General features: G+C 47.9%; 1 protein-coding gene across 2 annotated transcripts in view; it reads right to left on the bottom strand.

Annotated features, from left to right (window-relative positions):
* RASAL3 (RAS protein activator like 3) overlaps positions 1-15,298 on the bottom strand; it is a 43,522-nt gene that overhangs the window by 25,458 nt on the left and 2,766 nt on the right. For both annotated transcript variants that reach the window (XM_084835630.1, XM_084835631.1), the window contains exons 3-5: positions 4,398-4,522; positions 3,919-3,961; positions 164-261 (exon numbers count right to left, since the gene is read on the bottom strand). In XM_084835630.1, coding sequence (XP_084691756.1) covers positions 164-261; positions 3,919-3,961; positions 4,398-4,522 — 266 coding nt within the window. The remainder of the gene's footprint in view (positions 1-163; positions 262-3,918; positions 3,962-4,397; positions 4,523-15,298) is intronic.

The raw sequence follows: 15,298 nt of genomic DNA, 5'->3' as shown, positions 1-15,298 counted from the left end.
AACTTCTGAGCTGGGTGATCAGACCACACAAACTATACAGACCCTGGCAGGGTGGAGTGTCTTCAAGGCAGGCCTTTCCTCTCAATGCCGCCTCCCTCTACCCCTCCCATTAAGCACCGGCCTGAACTCCTTGAGTTGGCAACATCCAATGGGTCTTTTGTACCTTCACATTGCTGAGCTGTGTCCCATTGGAAGCCTCATGGAAGGGCCTTTTTTCAGGGGCCTGCGAGTCCAGGAAACTTCGTCCCTCGGTGGACATCTCTGTTGGGAGCAAAGTGGACTGGTTGGGTGCCAAGTGCCCTGTGAGCTGCAGGAGGCAATTCCTGGAAGATGGGGGCAAATGGCACAACTGCACACACCAGCCCACGGTCTTCATTGCTGCCTCTGCGCCCTGGACTGTAGCGCTTTGCCAGCCCAGCCTCATCTCACTGGAACTGAAAACAATATTCACAAATATTCTTTGTATTGGAGCTCTTACAGAAATATTTGTCACATACTGTAACACCTTTCCTTATCTTATGCCAGGCAAGATTGTTCAGGGTCCATCGCCTCCACCATATCATTACAGGATCACATTAGCCCAATCAACAGCTTACTGGTGCAGCCTGGGGGCTTCCCAGTGACTGGCAGAGCTCTAGGTCAAGCCAGTGCTCAGATTAATGGTTTGACCTAGACCTCTGCCAGATTAAAGTTGCCATGTTTTGATTTCAGAAATATGGGCTGCCTGGCCATGGGGCAGAGGCAGGACAAAACCTGATGGGCCAGGAAGAGCCTGGATATGGTGGGAATGGGGTCAAGAGCAAAAGTCTTTGTTGGGCTGCCCCATGCTGGCTCTTCAGAGTCGGATACTGGTTAGATGCCAGAATGCAGCTTATGACTGTTTGGCACTGTAATGGCCCCAGGCCTGTAACCAAGTCACCAGTAGTTTTAGAGGGGCCTAGAGATCCATAAATTCCATGATAATGAGCTCTGGCATCTTATCAGGGCCTAGGATGCGCCTGGGAAGTGAGGTTCCGTTTAGGCTCTGTTTACAGGTGGCTGTGCTGGGAAAGTTCTGATTGTTTTCCTTCTGATCAAGCACTGTTAGTCTATGCTGGGAAAGTTGCAGATGAACGCTAATTAACGCTTGCTGCTGCCATGCTGCCTCACTGCTGACATGTATGGTATAAACCCTTGGTACCCCTTGGCTCTGGGTTCAGAGAAGCTGTCTGATCCAACCACTGGGTACGCCTGTGTGCTGTAAGTACTCAATAAAGTCTCCTTGTAAGCAAACCTGGATCTGACTTACCATTACCTCAGTACCTCCAAACCTTAGCAGCCCATGGCCGAGGCCCATGGCCGGGGCAACTGGCATGCCCAGTTGAGGTTATTTCACATGCTAGTGTCAATGGCCCCATGGAAGATGTGTGGTGGCACAGATGTGAGAAGTAACCTGATCCAGGCCTATCTAAGTCCCCTGAGCTACTTTCTCTATCAATCCCTGAGCTCTCCCTGATTGTATAACTGTCTTGTCCATCTAGCACAGATTGCAAGCCCTTTGGACAGGAACCCCCTGTCATTTTTTGGCTTAGCATAGCCCATTTTGTTTGTTTAGTAATAACATTTTTACCTCACCTTCCCACGAGATATACAAAGCAAAAAGCCTACAGATCTCCTGCAAAGCCTATTGAAAGAGATGGCCCTTACCTCCCTTTCTAAAGGCAAGAGAGGAAGTACAGCCCCCTGAATCTCCTCCCTGGGCAGACATTCCACACCCTCCAGATTATTGCAGAAAAGCAGTAAGGCGGCCTTCCCAAATCTGGTGCTCTCCAGATGCTGGCTGGGCATGATGTGAGTTACAGTCCAACACATCTGGAGGGCACGAGGTTGGGGAAAGCTGCAGTAAAGCAGACGTTGTTCTAACTTCCTGTAGTGAAGGCAATGGGTGCAGGTAGGGCGCTTGATGAATAGTCTGACCTGCAAAGGCAGCCTCCAGTGCATTTTAGTGCTAATGATGAATGCTGGCCTTCAAGAAGTCATAGGCCACAAGTGCTGCCATCTTGTGGTGGAAAGGGACAAGTTCGTGGTGGAAAGGGACATACCTGGCTAAGTTCATGACCATATTTATGGCTGAAGGTAATGAATGTATGAAGTGTTGCTTCTAGTATACAGCATGATGGCACTATTCATTCTTGCTGCAAATGTTATTGCAATTATGCAGACGCTTTTTTACAAGTGGGGATGAACAATGAGGGCACTTGTCCAAGGCCTGATGCAAAGGAGGAGTGGCAGAGTGTGCGCACAGCACTGCACATGCCACATCAGCAGAACAATTATAGGATCCTTTTCCTTCCAGGGCAGTAACACTGTTCACTGCTCAGTGAACAGGGCCGGCACAACCTCTCCCATTGCCTGAGGCAGGAGAGCACACGCCTGCCTCTGCCGCATCCACCCACCCCTCCACTGCCACCCCCCCACATATCCCAGCCCCCTGCTGTATCTCCTCGCCCCCCCCATTTCTCCCACCGTCACCTCCTTGCTGTGTCTCCCACCTACCCTCTCACTGCCATTGCTCCCACCACTGGTGGTCTCTGAAGAACGATGCTGGCCATAAAAAGCCACCGGCATGGATCTGTAGAGAGTAGGCCAGGCCCAAATGCTTGAATCGAAGAGCCAGGCATTGTGGAAGGAGGTGTCCCTGGAGATCGCTGCTTTTTATGATCGCCCCAGCTCTTCAGAGAGCATGCCCACTTGCCCGCCCACCCAACTTCCCTCTGGAGCACCCACTGTAGTGCCACTAGGCAGCAGCTCTAGAGAGCACCATTGTCAAATGTCACAGTGGGAGCGCAGCTGGCGGGGCTCTCTGACTCACCCACCTGCCCTGCAGCACTTGTCCACCTGTCTGCCTAGAGCACCCAAGGGGGCCCCTCTTGGTGGTGGTGGGAGCATGCATTTCACTGCTCCTCCCACTCCGCCCCCCAAGGCAGGGGATTCACCCCACCTCATGGAAGGGCCACCCCTGTCAATGTAAATATAACCCCCGAACTAGCAACTATTTCAGTACTTTGGGCTTGCCTATGCTTCTCTTATTGTCCTGTTTGGCCTCCGCATTTAATCAACATACAGCCCATTAAATCTTTTCCTCTTCCTCTCCCCCACAATCCCCCCAGCCCCACCCCCAATATGGCTGTCATCACTGGTCTGTTCTTCTGGCCACTGCTTCTGAGCAGTACTCTCCTGTGGTCTCTTTGTTGGACACAAAAATCTTGCCCTGACACATGAAGCCTCTAAGGTGAGAGAAGGTTGCAGACTTTAGGTGGGTGCAAGATGGTGGGCAGAGCTAAACCTTGGCATTTGTTTTCAGTACCAAGGCTAAATCCTGGAATTTGCACAGTAATAATTTAAAATAGAGCCTAGCACCACAAAAAATACAGAGTACAGAGTGGCTTTTCTTAATCATCAAACAATTGCAGCTTGTCCCCAAGTATTCAGGATTAATGATCAGGGATTGCAGGACAGATTATACCTTTTTTTAAAACTCCTCCCTGCTGGATGCTCTACCCTGCTTTTTTAACAACACCAGTCTACACACAACCCAGCATGCATCCCAATGGTCCCAAGGGATGGAGGTGGGGAAGAGTTTCCACCCACATAAAAACTGGTTGGCTGCACCTTCATCTCCGAGCCTGGCAAGAAGTGGATCCCCCTGATGCCTGGCCTTGCCCTTGTGGCCAGCACACTTGCATTTTTACTACCCCTTTCCAACAGATTCCGCCCATTCATATTTGGAAGCACCAGCAAAAGCTGGCCTGCGGAACTATTTAGAATTTGGTAGAGCAAATGTATGTGCTGGTGTGTGGCAATGGATGTGGGTGAGTGCAGTCTCTCAGCACTCACCATGGGTGCTCTGGTTATCTTATGGGTATAGTGAACATGTACCTGAAACAGAACTGCTGGTCCGTTTCCGGTTCTGGAGCACATCCTAAAACAGCAAACAGAACATCATGAATAGAATAGTTGTTGTTGTTGTTGTTATTAATTATACCTGCCCTCTTCCCCATTCCTCTACACTACAGCTTGCCTTACAGATCGCCAGAGTGGAGTGCTCAAATGGATGCCCGTGGCAGAGGCAGGAGGGAGGGAGAGAGCAAGGGCAAGAGCGGTCTTCCCAGCCTTTCTGGAAATCCTGACATTAAATCTTCAGCAGCTGCTGACAAATTATTGCCATCTATAATCGTCCCTGTGGGGCTCAGGTCTCAAGGGCCAAAGGCTGGCATTTCACAAGTTACAAACTGGGAAAAGAGATGACTTCAGTGGGTGCTCAACTCAACCACACTGGTAAGCTGGCTGGGTGTTCCCGGAGAGATTCCCATCCTTGTCCGCCTCCCCATAGTTCTGAATGTCAGAGATGGCCCCACCTCCTCATCTCTGCCCAGGGTCACTAATTGTCGATCCAGCAGAGACACATTGGCCACATCCCAGAGGGGAGCATCAGGAGGTACACCAGGAGATAACTGGGACGACTGGACAGCAGAATCATCACCTGCAGGAAGAACATGGGAGACATTATGGGGGGGCAGTTGGATAAACTCTCAGAGCTTGCAAAGGCTCAGACCCAGAACATGAGATGTACTTGTAAAGAAGAGTGCTTCTGAGCATGTGCAGTGTACCGTTTCCTTCCCACTAAGTAACTGCAGCCCGCCACTGTGCCTTTCAGTTCTATGCTGTCCCATGGCCCAAACGGCCTTTGTTCTCATCCTGTTTCCCACTTTCCCTCTACCTTCTACTGCCTCTGTTCATCCATACAGGGTGTCCAGGGTGTGGATGCATTCTGCTGTACCTCTCTGAGACATATTCATCCATCTCTCTTGGCAGAACCCCGTAGGGTGGAGGTCCTGGTTGCTATGAAGCGAGAGGCTGTGGGAGTGAGGTGTGGTACATTTGTTGACAACCTGCCCATTCAGTCAAAAGAAGGCAAGAGCCTTTGGAACAGTGGCCCAGGTCACAGAGAGCCAGGTTCTTGTGTGAAACGGATCTGCATCTGCGGAATCTTGCTTAGAGTGGCTCAGCGGATGCCTTTTCTCATACTTGTCATACTTGCTTGTGATGTCCTAGGAAGGGCCTGGATTGTGTGAGCTGAACCAGGCGTGGCTGACGGAGCCAAACCGGGCAGCGTTCTGGTCTCTTGGGGTTTGACAACATGACTGAGGCCTGTGTCGTCTGGCTAGATTTGCCCTGAACAGTGGTAAGAGTAGTGCAGCCTGTGACTTGGGCTTCACTGGGCCACACTTGCCAAACAAAGGCAAAGATATAGCTGCTGGGCTTCGGGCACTGAAACGTTAAGCATAATGCTGGCCTCTTGGTCCGCTGCTGCAGCCCTCCTCCTAGTGGCCCCGCTTCTCTATATTCATGCTGCTAGCCACAGCCACTCAAGCATGGGGAGAGGTCAGAGGGAAAGGAGGGGGTGGCTGCTACGCTCTTCCTGCCCCTCAGGTGAATCCTGCCTGCACTTGTGTCCCTGTGCACAGATAGACATCCGGAACTAGGATGGCTTGGCAAAGGCATAGTCAGCACAAACACAGAAGAATATAGTTTCCATTCCTGCCTACAGCCTCCCCCACCCCCCAGCTGCATCCAGAGCTGCAACAGGGCCAGCATAATAGTGGAGCTGTGCCCTACATTTCTACCTGCGTTGTGACATACAAAGCATCATGGAAGAATCTATGAAAGACATCCCCCCCCACACACACACACCAGCAGCCCAGCCCAACTCACCCCACCCTCTCTTGAGCTGCACTCCACAATGAGTTGCCAATTTAACTATCCCAAACAAAATTTGCATACAGCTTAGTGCTAGTTTAGAGAGAGTGGTTCAGTTGGGAAGGGCTGTGGAAAGGAAACCAAAATCCTACGCCAAGCAACGGGCACACAGAGCTCAAAATAAAATTTGAATATAATGTGTTTTGCATTTTGGCTTATTTTGCATGATCACGCCACACTATCCTAATATGCCTTAATCTCTACCAAGTATTTTGAGATTCATCAGAACTTGGGCATTTCTTTCTGCCAAGAAGCAATGTGGAGACAGGAAGAGAGATATGGGTAGTGAGTGACAGGAAGGGTGTCACATTGGGATATGACCATGAGACCATGAAAAAAGAACAAATGCTATGCAAACCACAGAAGCTCTGCCTCCCTGCACTCTGCCCATCACTGGCAACTCCCACAGACACTGGCTACACACTTTACAACACATCTCCACAACTATGATGGCTAGAAATATGTTGTTATGCACGTCACACTTATTTGAACCCGGGTCTGTGTCAGACTGCCTAAGCGTGTGCGCTGGGTGGATCAGGAAATCCCCCCAGCACACACGCTCAGGCAATCTGACAGTGGACACCCCTCTCACCCAAATCAGTGAAAAAGAGTCTCCTGGACCCTAGTCTGATATACTAACTACTACACACGTTTGGTCCACTTCACAACCCCCAATTCTGCACTGGATATCTGCTTCCTATGGCTTATTTTCAGTCCTGAAATTGATTTTGAAGGCCAAAGCTCATCCCTTAGTAATAAGAATTATAAAGAAAGTAATGCCTCTGAGCATGTAGAGAGAGTATTTCTTCTCAGCAATGGGTATCCATAGCTCGCCTCCACACACTACTATTATGATCAACAGCAGAAAGAACGGGCTACGCTTTGCCTCCTAGACAAAATGACCAAAATGTTGACAGATTCTAAAATAGTTAACAGAACTCAGAAGGAAGAGGAAGAACTATTGCTTACCCTGCCACTGAGAACAGAAAGAGAAGAAATTGGTTTAAATTACAGAAAATCAATCTGATTTTAGGAAAGAAGCTCATCCATGGAAAATGCTGCCGCAGAGGTCTGCAAGATCTTCTTTAGAAGGTTTTCATGGCACATTTGCTAGGAATGTTTTAGATGAAGTATAAGGCTGGACTAGATGATGGAAGCCTTCCTTCCAACATGCATTCTCTCTAGTTCTCTGTCTTTCTTTTAATTAGATTTACAATTGATTTGTAATTAATTTGCTGTTGGCCAAAGTTACAGTGTTCATAAAATACAACAAGAGCAGGAGGCATGTGACAGTGTTTTAGCCTGCCAGCCTCTGTTTCCTGGTGCTCTTTCACAGAGGAGTTGGCCTTACATAGCCACTATGGTGTGTGAGGGAACAATCTGACTAAGCCAGACAGGCACAAAAGTGGGTATGTGTTCTATATGACTCTATTTCAAACAAGAGCAATCCCTTGGCTCAAACCCTGAGGGCTGACGTAGGATAAGTGGCCAGGAACTGACAGACACCTGCTGAATAAGAAGATTTCATATCTGTACTCCCACCAGCCATTGCTTTCAGGATTAGTAAAGGCTCAGGAGTCTTGTGGTAGGAAGATTACTCAGACAGGCCCAGTATGCCTGAGGTGTTGCTGGTGCTACATCACGTCTCACTGCCACTGTCTTGGCTCTGCAGAGAGCCATGCAGCGGGAAGGAGGGTCTGTGGCTATCACAGAAGTTCGCGCAACTCTCGCGAGACCTCACACGGCTCTGCAGGAGTTTATGCAACTCCCACAAGACCTCATGTGGCTCACCTGTGTGGCCGCTTCTTCCAGCCACATGACAGGGAGAGGGTGGGCAGCTGTTACAGAGAGCCCTGCTCGCTGCTCTCTCGCTGTGGCAGATGCCACAGCAGAAGAGTGGCTGGTGGGGTTGTCCAGAGAACCTGCTGGAGGCAGCAGCAGTCCCTCCTGGTGGGGGCAGTACAATTCTCCACTTCTCCCACTCCGCCACCTGATGCAGACGCTTCACCCTGCTTCATGGGTAGGCCAGCCCTGGACTCAGTGGATTGCTACCTGTAGGTCTGTGGTAAACCCCTACATTCTTATGTAGCTCAACATTGCTTCCTAGAGTGTCTACATTTGAGCCCCTGCTAGGAAACCTGAATAAGCCAAACTTTACCTTTCGTTCTCCCACAATCATAGAGAAGTTATGTTCTTTCGCACAATGGTCCATTTGAAACTGGCTAGCTCTTTTGTAATTCAAATGTAGAGTCTTTTAGAAGGTTGGTCCAGCCACTAAGACATTTTCTAATTTGCTGGCTAGACCAGTAACATCAGAAATGGAAGGTATCACACTATTGGACAAAACAACAGTCTGGGCATGTCTGCACCTGCCATTTCCCCTTGCCTATCCCGTATAATCCCCAAATGGAAAAAATGCAGTATTTTTTCAGCCTGCACAACAGGAGCGCTATGGCCTGCCCATGTACTTCTCCCATAGTGTGAAAAACCTGATGTGTTTGGGGTTGTTGGGGGCACGGTCCTGACGTTAATGGCAGTGACGTCAGGTGGTGGGTGTGTCGGTATACTGACCTGCCAGCTTGCTGCGATGCCGGCTTGACACCATGCCGTGCCTAAATGCAATGCACCAACTTTTGCTCCCGACTTTGGCTGCTTATTCCACAACGCAGTATGGCCAGCATGCCAGCAGTTCGCCAGGAAACCGGTGCCTGCAGGGGTGGGGTTTGGGCCATTCGGTGGAGGTTGCTGTCCACCCACATTGTGTGTCAATCACAATCAAACCACCAGTAATCTGCTAGGGGAGGGAAAAGGGCAGGAACCAGGGAGAAAATTTCAAGCTGCCCCCAGTGCGTGTAAGTAGCCACCCCATGAAAAGGTAAGGAACAGAATATAACGAGATAGAAACGACTGCATAAAAGAGCCCGATCTAATCCTGCAATGAAACCAGATGGAGAATGCCCCGAACTAGATGTGGATTTCTGCCCCCGTGTGATGGACCCCAAAGTCTCCTGGTGCTCAGCAGCCACAAGGTAACAGCTCACAGCCAAACCAACTGGAATGATAAATTTATCAGCAATTGTCAATGGTGTGTGCGCGTGTGTGTATGACAAAGCACCGAGCATTCTTATTAAGGCTGTAACCAGTGCTGAGCATGTAGTTCTTTCCCAAGGACATTCTGAAGTTTGATCCCATCATATGTTTGAGCATTCACAAGCCTGGTATACTATGAAAATAAACCAGAAAAAGGCAACTTCCAATGATCTCACCATGTTGTTTTTAAAAGATAGACTCCACTATGGGCATCTCTACACCAACCTAAAATCCTGCATCTAAAATCGGGCTTTCTGCTTCCGTTTTAAATGCAGGATCACTCCTTCTCCCCCACCCCTTCCCCCCTCTTTCTCCCCCCTAGCTGAGTCTTCCATTCTCTTTCACGGAGCTCGCTCCTCTTCTTGCCGCTTTAACTCTTTTCATGGAGGAAACTGAAGCGGAACACAACGGGGTAATTTGATAGCTCATTATCTGCGATCTGTTTAAAAATGGAACAAAGGGCATTTAGTGCAGGAGACGCCTTGAATGATCACGGCATCAGCAAACCTCTGTGAAGGAGTAATCTCAATAGATAGGATAAAAGCCTGGTGTGAAGGAGCCCTATGAGAGGTGTGTCTGAGGGGTTCATCACACGGAGCTTTTATCCTGCTATTGAGATGGCTCTCTCTCAGAAGTTTGCAGGCTCTTTACATGATGCTGCTAATGTCCAAGGCGCCTCCCGCAATTTCCCCCAGCCTATCTCGTGTTTTCCCCAAACACAAAAAATGTGGTATTTTTTCCAGCCCATGGAACAGGAGCACCATAACCTCCCCGTGAAATTCTCCAATAGCGGAAGAAACCGCTGTGTCTTCTTGCTGCGGGCATTTGTTTTCACTTGATGGGGACGCTGTCAGGATGACCAAGGCATTGAGGATGGAAGCGCGGTTGCACGGAAGGAGACCCAAGCAGATTGACAGATGCTAGGGCAAGAATCACCTGCTGATTGTGACCCCTGCCTCTGCATTTCTCAGTTGGAGGGAGAAGAGGGTAAAATGCCTCCCTGCAATGAAGGGAGACACATCTGATCCCCTGCCCAACCAAGCTCAGAAACAACGTCCTCTGTTGTTGCAGAGCATCCTATTAAGTTCAGTGGGGCTTTCTCCCAAGTAAGTGTGCCAAGGGTTGCAGACTTACAGCACAATCTTACATTTTATGTCTACTCAGAAGTAAGTCAGAGGTTTCCTGGGGGCTGCGAGAAAACAGTACAGCAGAAGTTAACCTACGAAAACAAGACTCCCCCACCCCTCCTTTGCACACATGCCAGGGAGGGAGGGAGGCACTCCCGCAGTTCAAACCATGTGGCTGCCATGTAAAGAAGCTCTTCCTAATCCCGCAAAGAAACCAAAAGCAGGAAGCTCCGGAAAGGATGTGTTTTTTTGCAGGGGTTTTGCTTAATGCAGAGTCACTCTGAGAGACCTCCGTAGCTGCGTTGGAATTCTCCCTTTAGGAAAGCAACCGGTTTTGTTCCTTTTATGCTACCTACTAATTTATCCTTCCTCTCTTATTCTTCATCTTAATAAAGTTTCAGAACTGGAATGTGGGGTTTGACTACATATTTGGATAGCCCATGGATCTGTCCTTATACATGTCAGATCACTCTTTCACACTGTACACTTTGATCAAAGGGGAGTCAGGGGAAAATAGGCTAACTCACTCAGCAGTGACTGGGGAGTTTTAGCTGATAGTTGCCCCTTCCCAGGGGTAAAACTAGCAGATTGCAGGGTCCTTATCACCCCTATTCTAGAGCTGAATAGTGGTGGCAGCAGCCGTAAATAAGTTGGAGAGAAGCGGTGCAGATTAGCCCACTCAAAGGCCAGTTGGTTTATCAATGCATGTGGAACTAGGCAGGAGAGTTGGAACAGCAGAACCAGCAGATCAGGACAAAAGGAGGCAACTCAAGGAGGGAGAAGATGCCACTCCGGTATTTAGCTCTCCAACTGCCCAAGTGAATGAGAGCCTAACCAGCTCACACTCATCGCAACCCCCTTTGGATGCCACAAATACCAGTTATCACCAGGAAAAGATGACTTCTGCTACAGCAAAACAGCTTAACTCTCATGCAGGTTGACTGATACAGAGACCCCATCACCATCAAGGGTATGCTTAAACTCAAGCATTTCTATGGGGTTTTCAAACTATATAGTTAATTGTAAAAAAAAAAAAAAAAGAAGTTTTATTTGTTAAAGTGATATAAGGATAGATGTATCAATGTATATGGAACCAGGTAGGAGAGTAGGGGTTGCAGACAGTAAGAATAACTCAGTGACACAGGGATGGCTTGAGGGAACAGCTACCAGGAAGTGATTTAGCATAACAGTACAGAGACAGGAACAGACCACGGAACAACGGACTGGTTTAAGATTGGGAAAGGAGTACGGCACGGTTATATACTCTCACCCTACCTATTCAACCTGTACGCAGAACACATCATGCGACGTGCTGGGCTTGATCAAGCCAAGGCTGGAGTTAAAATCGCTGGAAGAAACATTAACAATCTCCGATATGCAGATGATACCACTTTGATGGCTGAAAGCGAGGAGGAGCTGAGGAACCTCATGACGAAGGTGAAAGAAGAAAATGCAAAAGCTGGGTTACAGTTAAACCTCAAAAAAACCAAGATTATGGCAACCAGCTTGATTGATAACTGGCAAATAGAGGGAGAAAACGTGGAGGCAGTGACAGACTTCGTCTTTCTAGGCACAAAGATTACTGCAGATGCTGACTGCAGCCGGGAAATCAGAAGACGTTTACTTCTTGGGAGGAGAGCAATGACAAATCTTGATAAAATAGTGAAGAGCAGAGACATCACACTGACAACAAAGGTCCGCATAGTTCAAGCAATGGTATTCCCCGTAGTAACCTATGGCTGCGAGAGCTGGACCATAAGGAAGACTGAGCGAAGGAAGATAGATGCTTTTGAACTGTGGTGCTGGAGGAAAATTCTGAGAGTGCCTTGGACTGCAAGAAGGTCAAACCAGTCCATCCTCCAGGAAATCAAGCCAGACTGCTCACTTGAGGGAATGATATTAAAGGCAAAACTGAAGTACTTTGGCCACATAATGAGAAGACAGGATACCCTGGAGAAGATGCTGATGCTAGGGAAAGTGGAAGGCAAAAGGAAGAGGGGCCGACCAAGGGCAAGATGGATGGATGATATTCTGGAGGTGACGGACTCAACCTTGGGGGAGCTGGGGGTGGTGACAGCCAACAGGAAGCTCTGGCGTGGGCTGGTCCATGAAGTCACAAAGAGTCGGAAGCGACTGACCAAATAAACAACAACAACACAGAGACAGGACAGGAGGGACACAGAGAGGGAGAAGGTAGAAGTAGGCTAACTTTATTTTTCGGAACTCCTGCCTGATTCTTAAGTGACTGCAAACTCCACTTGAAACAGCTGGTGTTCCATTCTTCACGACTGGGTCTTCTTATTCATAGCAGAAGCCTGCCATGCAGAGCAGACCACCGACCACCGACATCACATGGTTGGCTCATGTGATGTCCTAAGGCAATTTCCTCCCCACGCACTTTCTGGAGTATTTTTCTCCTTTTAAAAAGTTGATCATTGTGGCTTTTTTAAAAAATGGAGCCAAACTTATGTTGAAGTGAATGAATGTTCAGGCTGTACGTTACAAATAATAAAGAAAAGCTGGACTGCCCTGCCCCCAGAAGCAGGTGGATAGAAAGTGGGCAGAATAGACTACTGAATCAACATTCACTTCACTGGCTGGTACAGCTGTCCAGTGTGTTGCAAAGATGGTGCGGGTGGTGAAAGCTGTGGGAGGCAATAGCTGCCCTGATTCATACATCTGAAAGGAGCTTTGGTGAAGTAATGGGGAGGAGACTTTTATGGAAGGATTTTTACTTTATTTTTTAAGGAAAAAAGCTACTATATTCCCTCTTTAAAACAACAGCAACAACACCCGGCTAAAAGTATTCCTCCAGTCAGGAGTTATATGATGGGGGAGCGTAACGTACCCCCAGATTTTTGAAAACCATAAAGAATTAAAAAAAAAATGAAAGAGGTTGCAGAGGGAGAGGTTGCATCACTCATCGCTAACTGCATCATAAACAATATACACTACATGGCACACACTCACACCCAGTTCTCATGCAACCACATTCCACAAAAGTGCTGCTTTGAGGTAAGATGTGTGGGCTGTGCATAGCAAATGGAAAAGAAGTGCAGATTTACGGAGCACAGGACTAATCATATGGAAAAGGTCCTTCAAAAACATGAGGAAAGTGGCTGTTCTGCCTGTCATCTGAGCACCAAGAGAGCAAAAATCCTGCATCTTTTGCTGTGGGATGGCCCAGTGAGAAAACAAAATTGGGGCATGTTACACATTCCTGAGACATAAGCAACTGTTGGGAACAGAGAGAGTGCCTCCCTGTCAGTGATTCCCAGAGCAGGGTAGCAGTTTGTGAAGAGCTTACCCAAATGTTATTAGCAGACGGTGATGGTAGCAATGGAAAAAATGGAGGTAAATAGATTGTAATTTGCAGTTCAACAGCTGGATCAAAACAAAGACCACATTCCACAAAGTCAAAGGATTTTAACCATCAAGAGCCTGATTGAGGCCTGTTGACACCTTATGAAATCAACTGGTTTACATTTAACTTTTTCAGCTTAACTAGGCCAATATGAATCAGTTTAGATACCAGTATGTTGGTTTACCTTGGGTGCTTCCAGATGAGGCTTTCATTGTGCCATCACCGCAGGGCCGGCCCTATCATTAGGCAGAGTGAGACAACTACTGGGGGCAGTTGAAGCAGCCCCCCAGCTCTTCCTGCTGAACCCTCCACTCATTCTGTTCTCTTGGAGGACAAAACTGTGTGTCCTGCACACACATACCCCAAATTAGCCTGCTCAAGTGTGATGGGGGATCCTATCCTGTTGCCAGTGCTAAAGTAAGAGTCAACAACCAGTCCAGTCAGCTTCTGTCCTTGGAATGGAAGGGGGCGCCATCTTGTCCTTTGCCTCAGGCAGCAAAATGTCTTTGGGTGGCCCTGCATCACCCTGCCTCATTCACAGAATTTTACAAGATGTCATTGATTTCCACTTGTCACGGTGGTTTCCCACTATTTCTTCCATCTTTTTTCTTACTGTGGAAAATTGATTAAGGAAAAGACAGAATAGATGCACAATGCCTTTGGGTTGTTAGCACTAGGACCGCCCACCCCATCTGAAAGCATCCCTTGTCCCTGGTTCAGGCTGCACTCCTCAATCTCCATAGGGAACACAAACTTCCTGCCACTCGATTTTGCACATAAACTGAAAAGTGGCACAATGATAGTGAGAACTAGAAACTTGGTCTTTCCAGAACTTAACTACCTACCTAGCTAATCACCACATCACTTCCTTTTCTTTTGCTGCAGCCTGAAAGAGTACTGCTCAACTATTACACAGTAGTTTCTAACTGTGGCTAAAAACCAGCCATTATTATTCCCAGAAATGGGAAGGAAGAGAGCAGTTCCTGGAGAGAGGGAGAGGTTCTCTCTTTAAGAATTAGTGGAAGACCCTGGCAGCCACAGACAAAAAATCCAGAATGTCAACCTCCTTCTGGTTCCTTTTACATAATAACTAACATTATTTAGCTTAGCTGGCACAGTTCAGGGCTGTGCCAGCTAAGCTTTTTGTTGTTGTTGTTGTTGTTCAGTCGTTCAGTCATGTCCGACTCTTCATGACCCCATGGACCACAGCATGCCAGGCCTTCCTGTCCTGCGCTCTCTCCCGGAGTGTGCTCAAGTCCATATTCATTGCATCAGTGATGCTATCTAGCCATCTCATCCTCTGCCGTCCCCTTCTCCTTTTGCCTTCAGTCTTTCCCAGCATCAGGGTCTTTTCCAGAGAGTTTTCTCTTCGCATTAGGTGGCCAAAATATTTGAGCTTCAGCTTCAGTATCTGTCCTTCCAATGAGCAGTCAGGGTTGATTTCCTTTAGGATGAACTGATTTGACCTCCTTGCAGTCCAGGGGACTCGTAAGAGTCTTCTCCAGCACCACAGTTCAAAAAGCTAAACCAATCCAAATTCTGTCTCATAAATAAAGTATGCAAATTAAGCATATTTACATATAGTCCATTGGCTGTGAGTATTAGACAAGGAGCTATGCAGAGCACTGAAGCCCAGTTCTCTCCACTATCCCTGTGCTGGCCCTTGGGGTTTCACCAGGCTCTGCCTGTACACTTTCAAAACATATCTCAGACATAAGGATTAAAACCTTGCTTTAAAAATAAAAAAGGGAGGCTGCTGCAGGTGATGAATTCTGCACCAGGCACCAAATTCCACATGTCAAGTTGACATGACTAACTTAAGTCCCGTTGATTTAATTGGGTCTTTTCTGCACATGACTAACTCTGGATCCAACCCATGGAATACATCCTGCTCTGTTTTATAAGAGTAGATTAGATA

The sequence above is a fragment of the Heloderma suspectum genome, chromosome 2 (assembly GCF_057233095.1).
Source record: "Heloderma suspectum isolate Gila_16-S chromosome 2, 16-S_ref, whole genome shotgun sequence".
Lineage (NCBI taxonomy): Eukaryota > Metazoa > Chordata > Lepidosauria > Squamata > Helodermatidae > Heloderma > Heloderma suspectum.
Note: the sequence above shows the minus strand (reverse complement) of the source record. Positions and strands in the feature narration are given on the sequence as shown.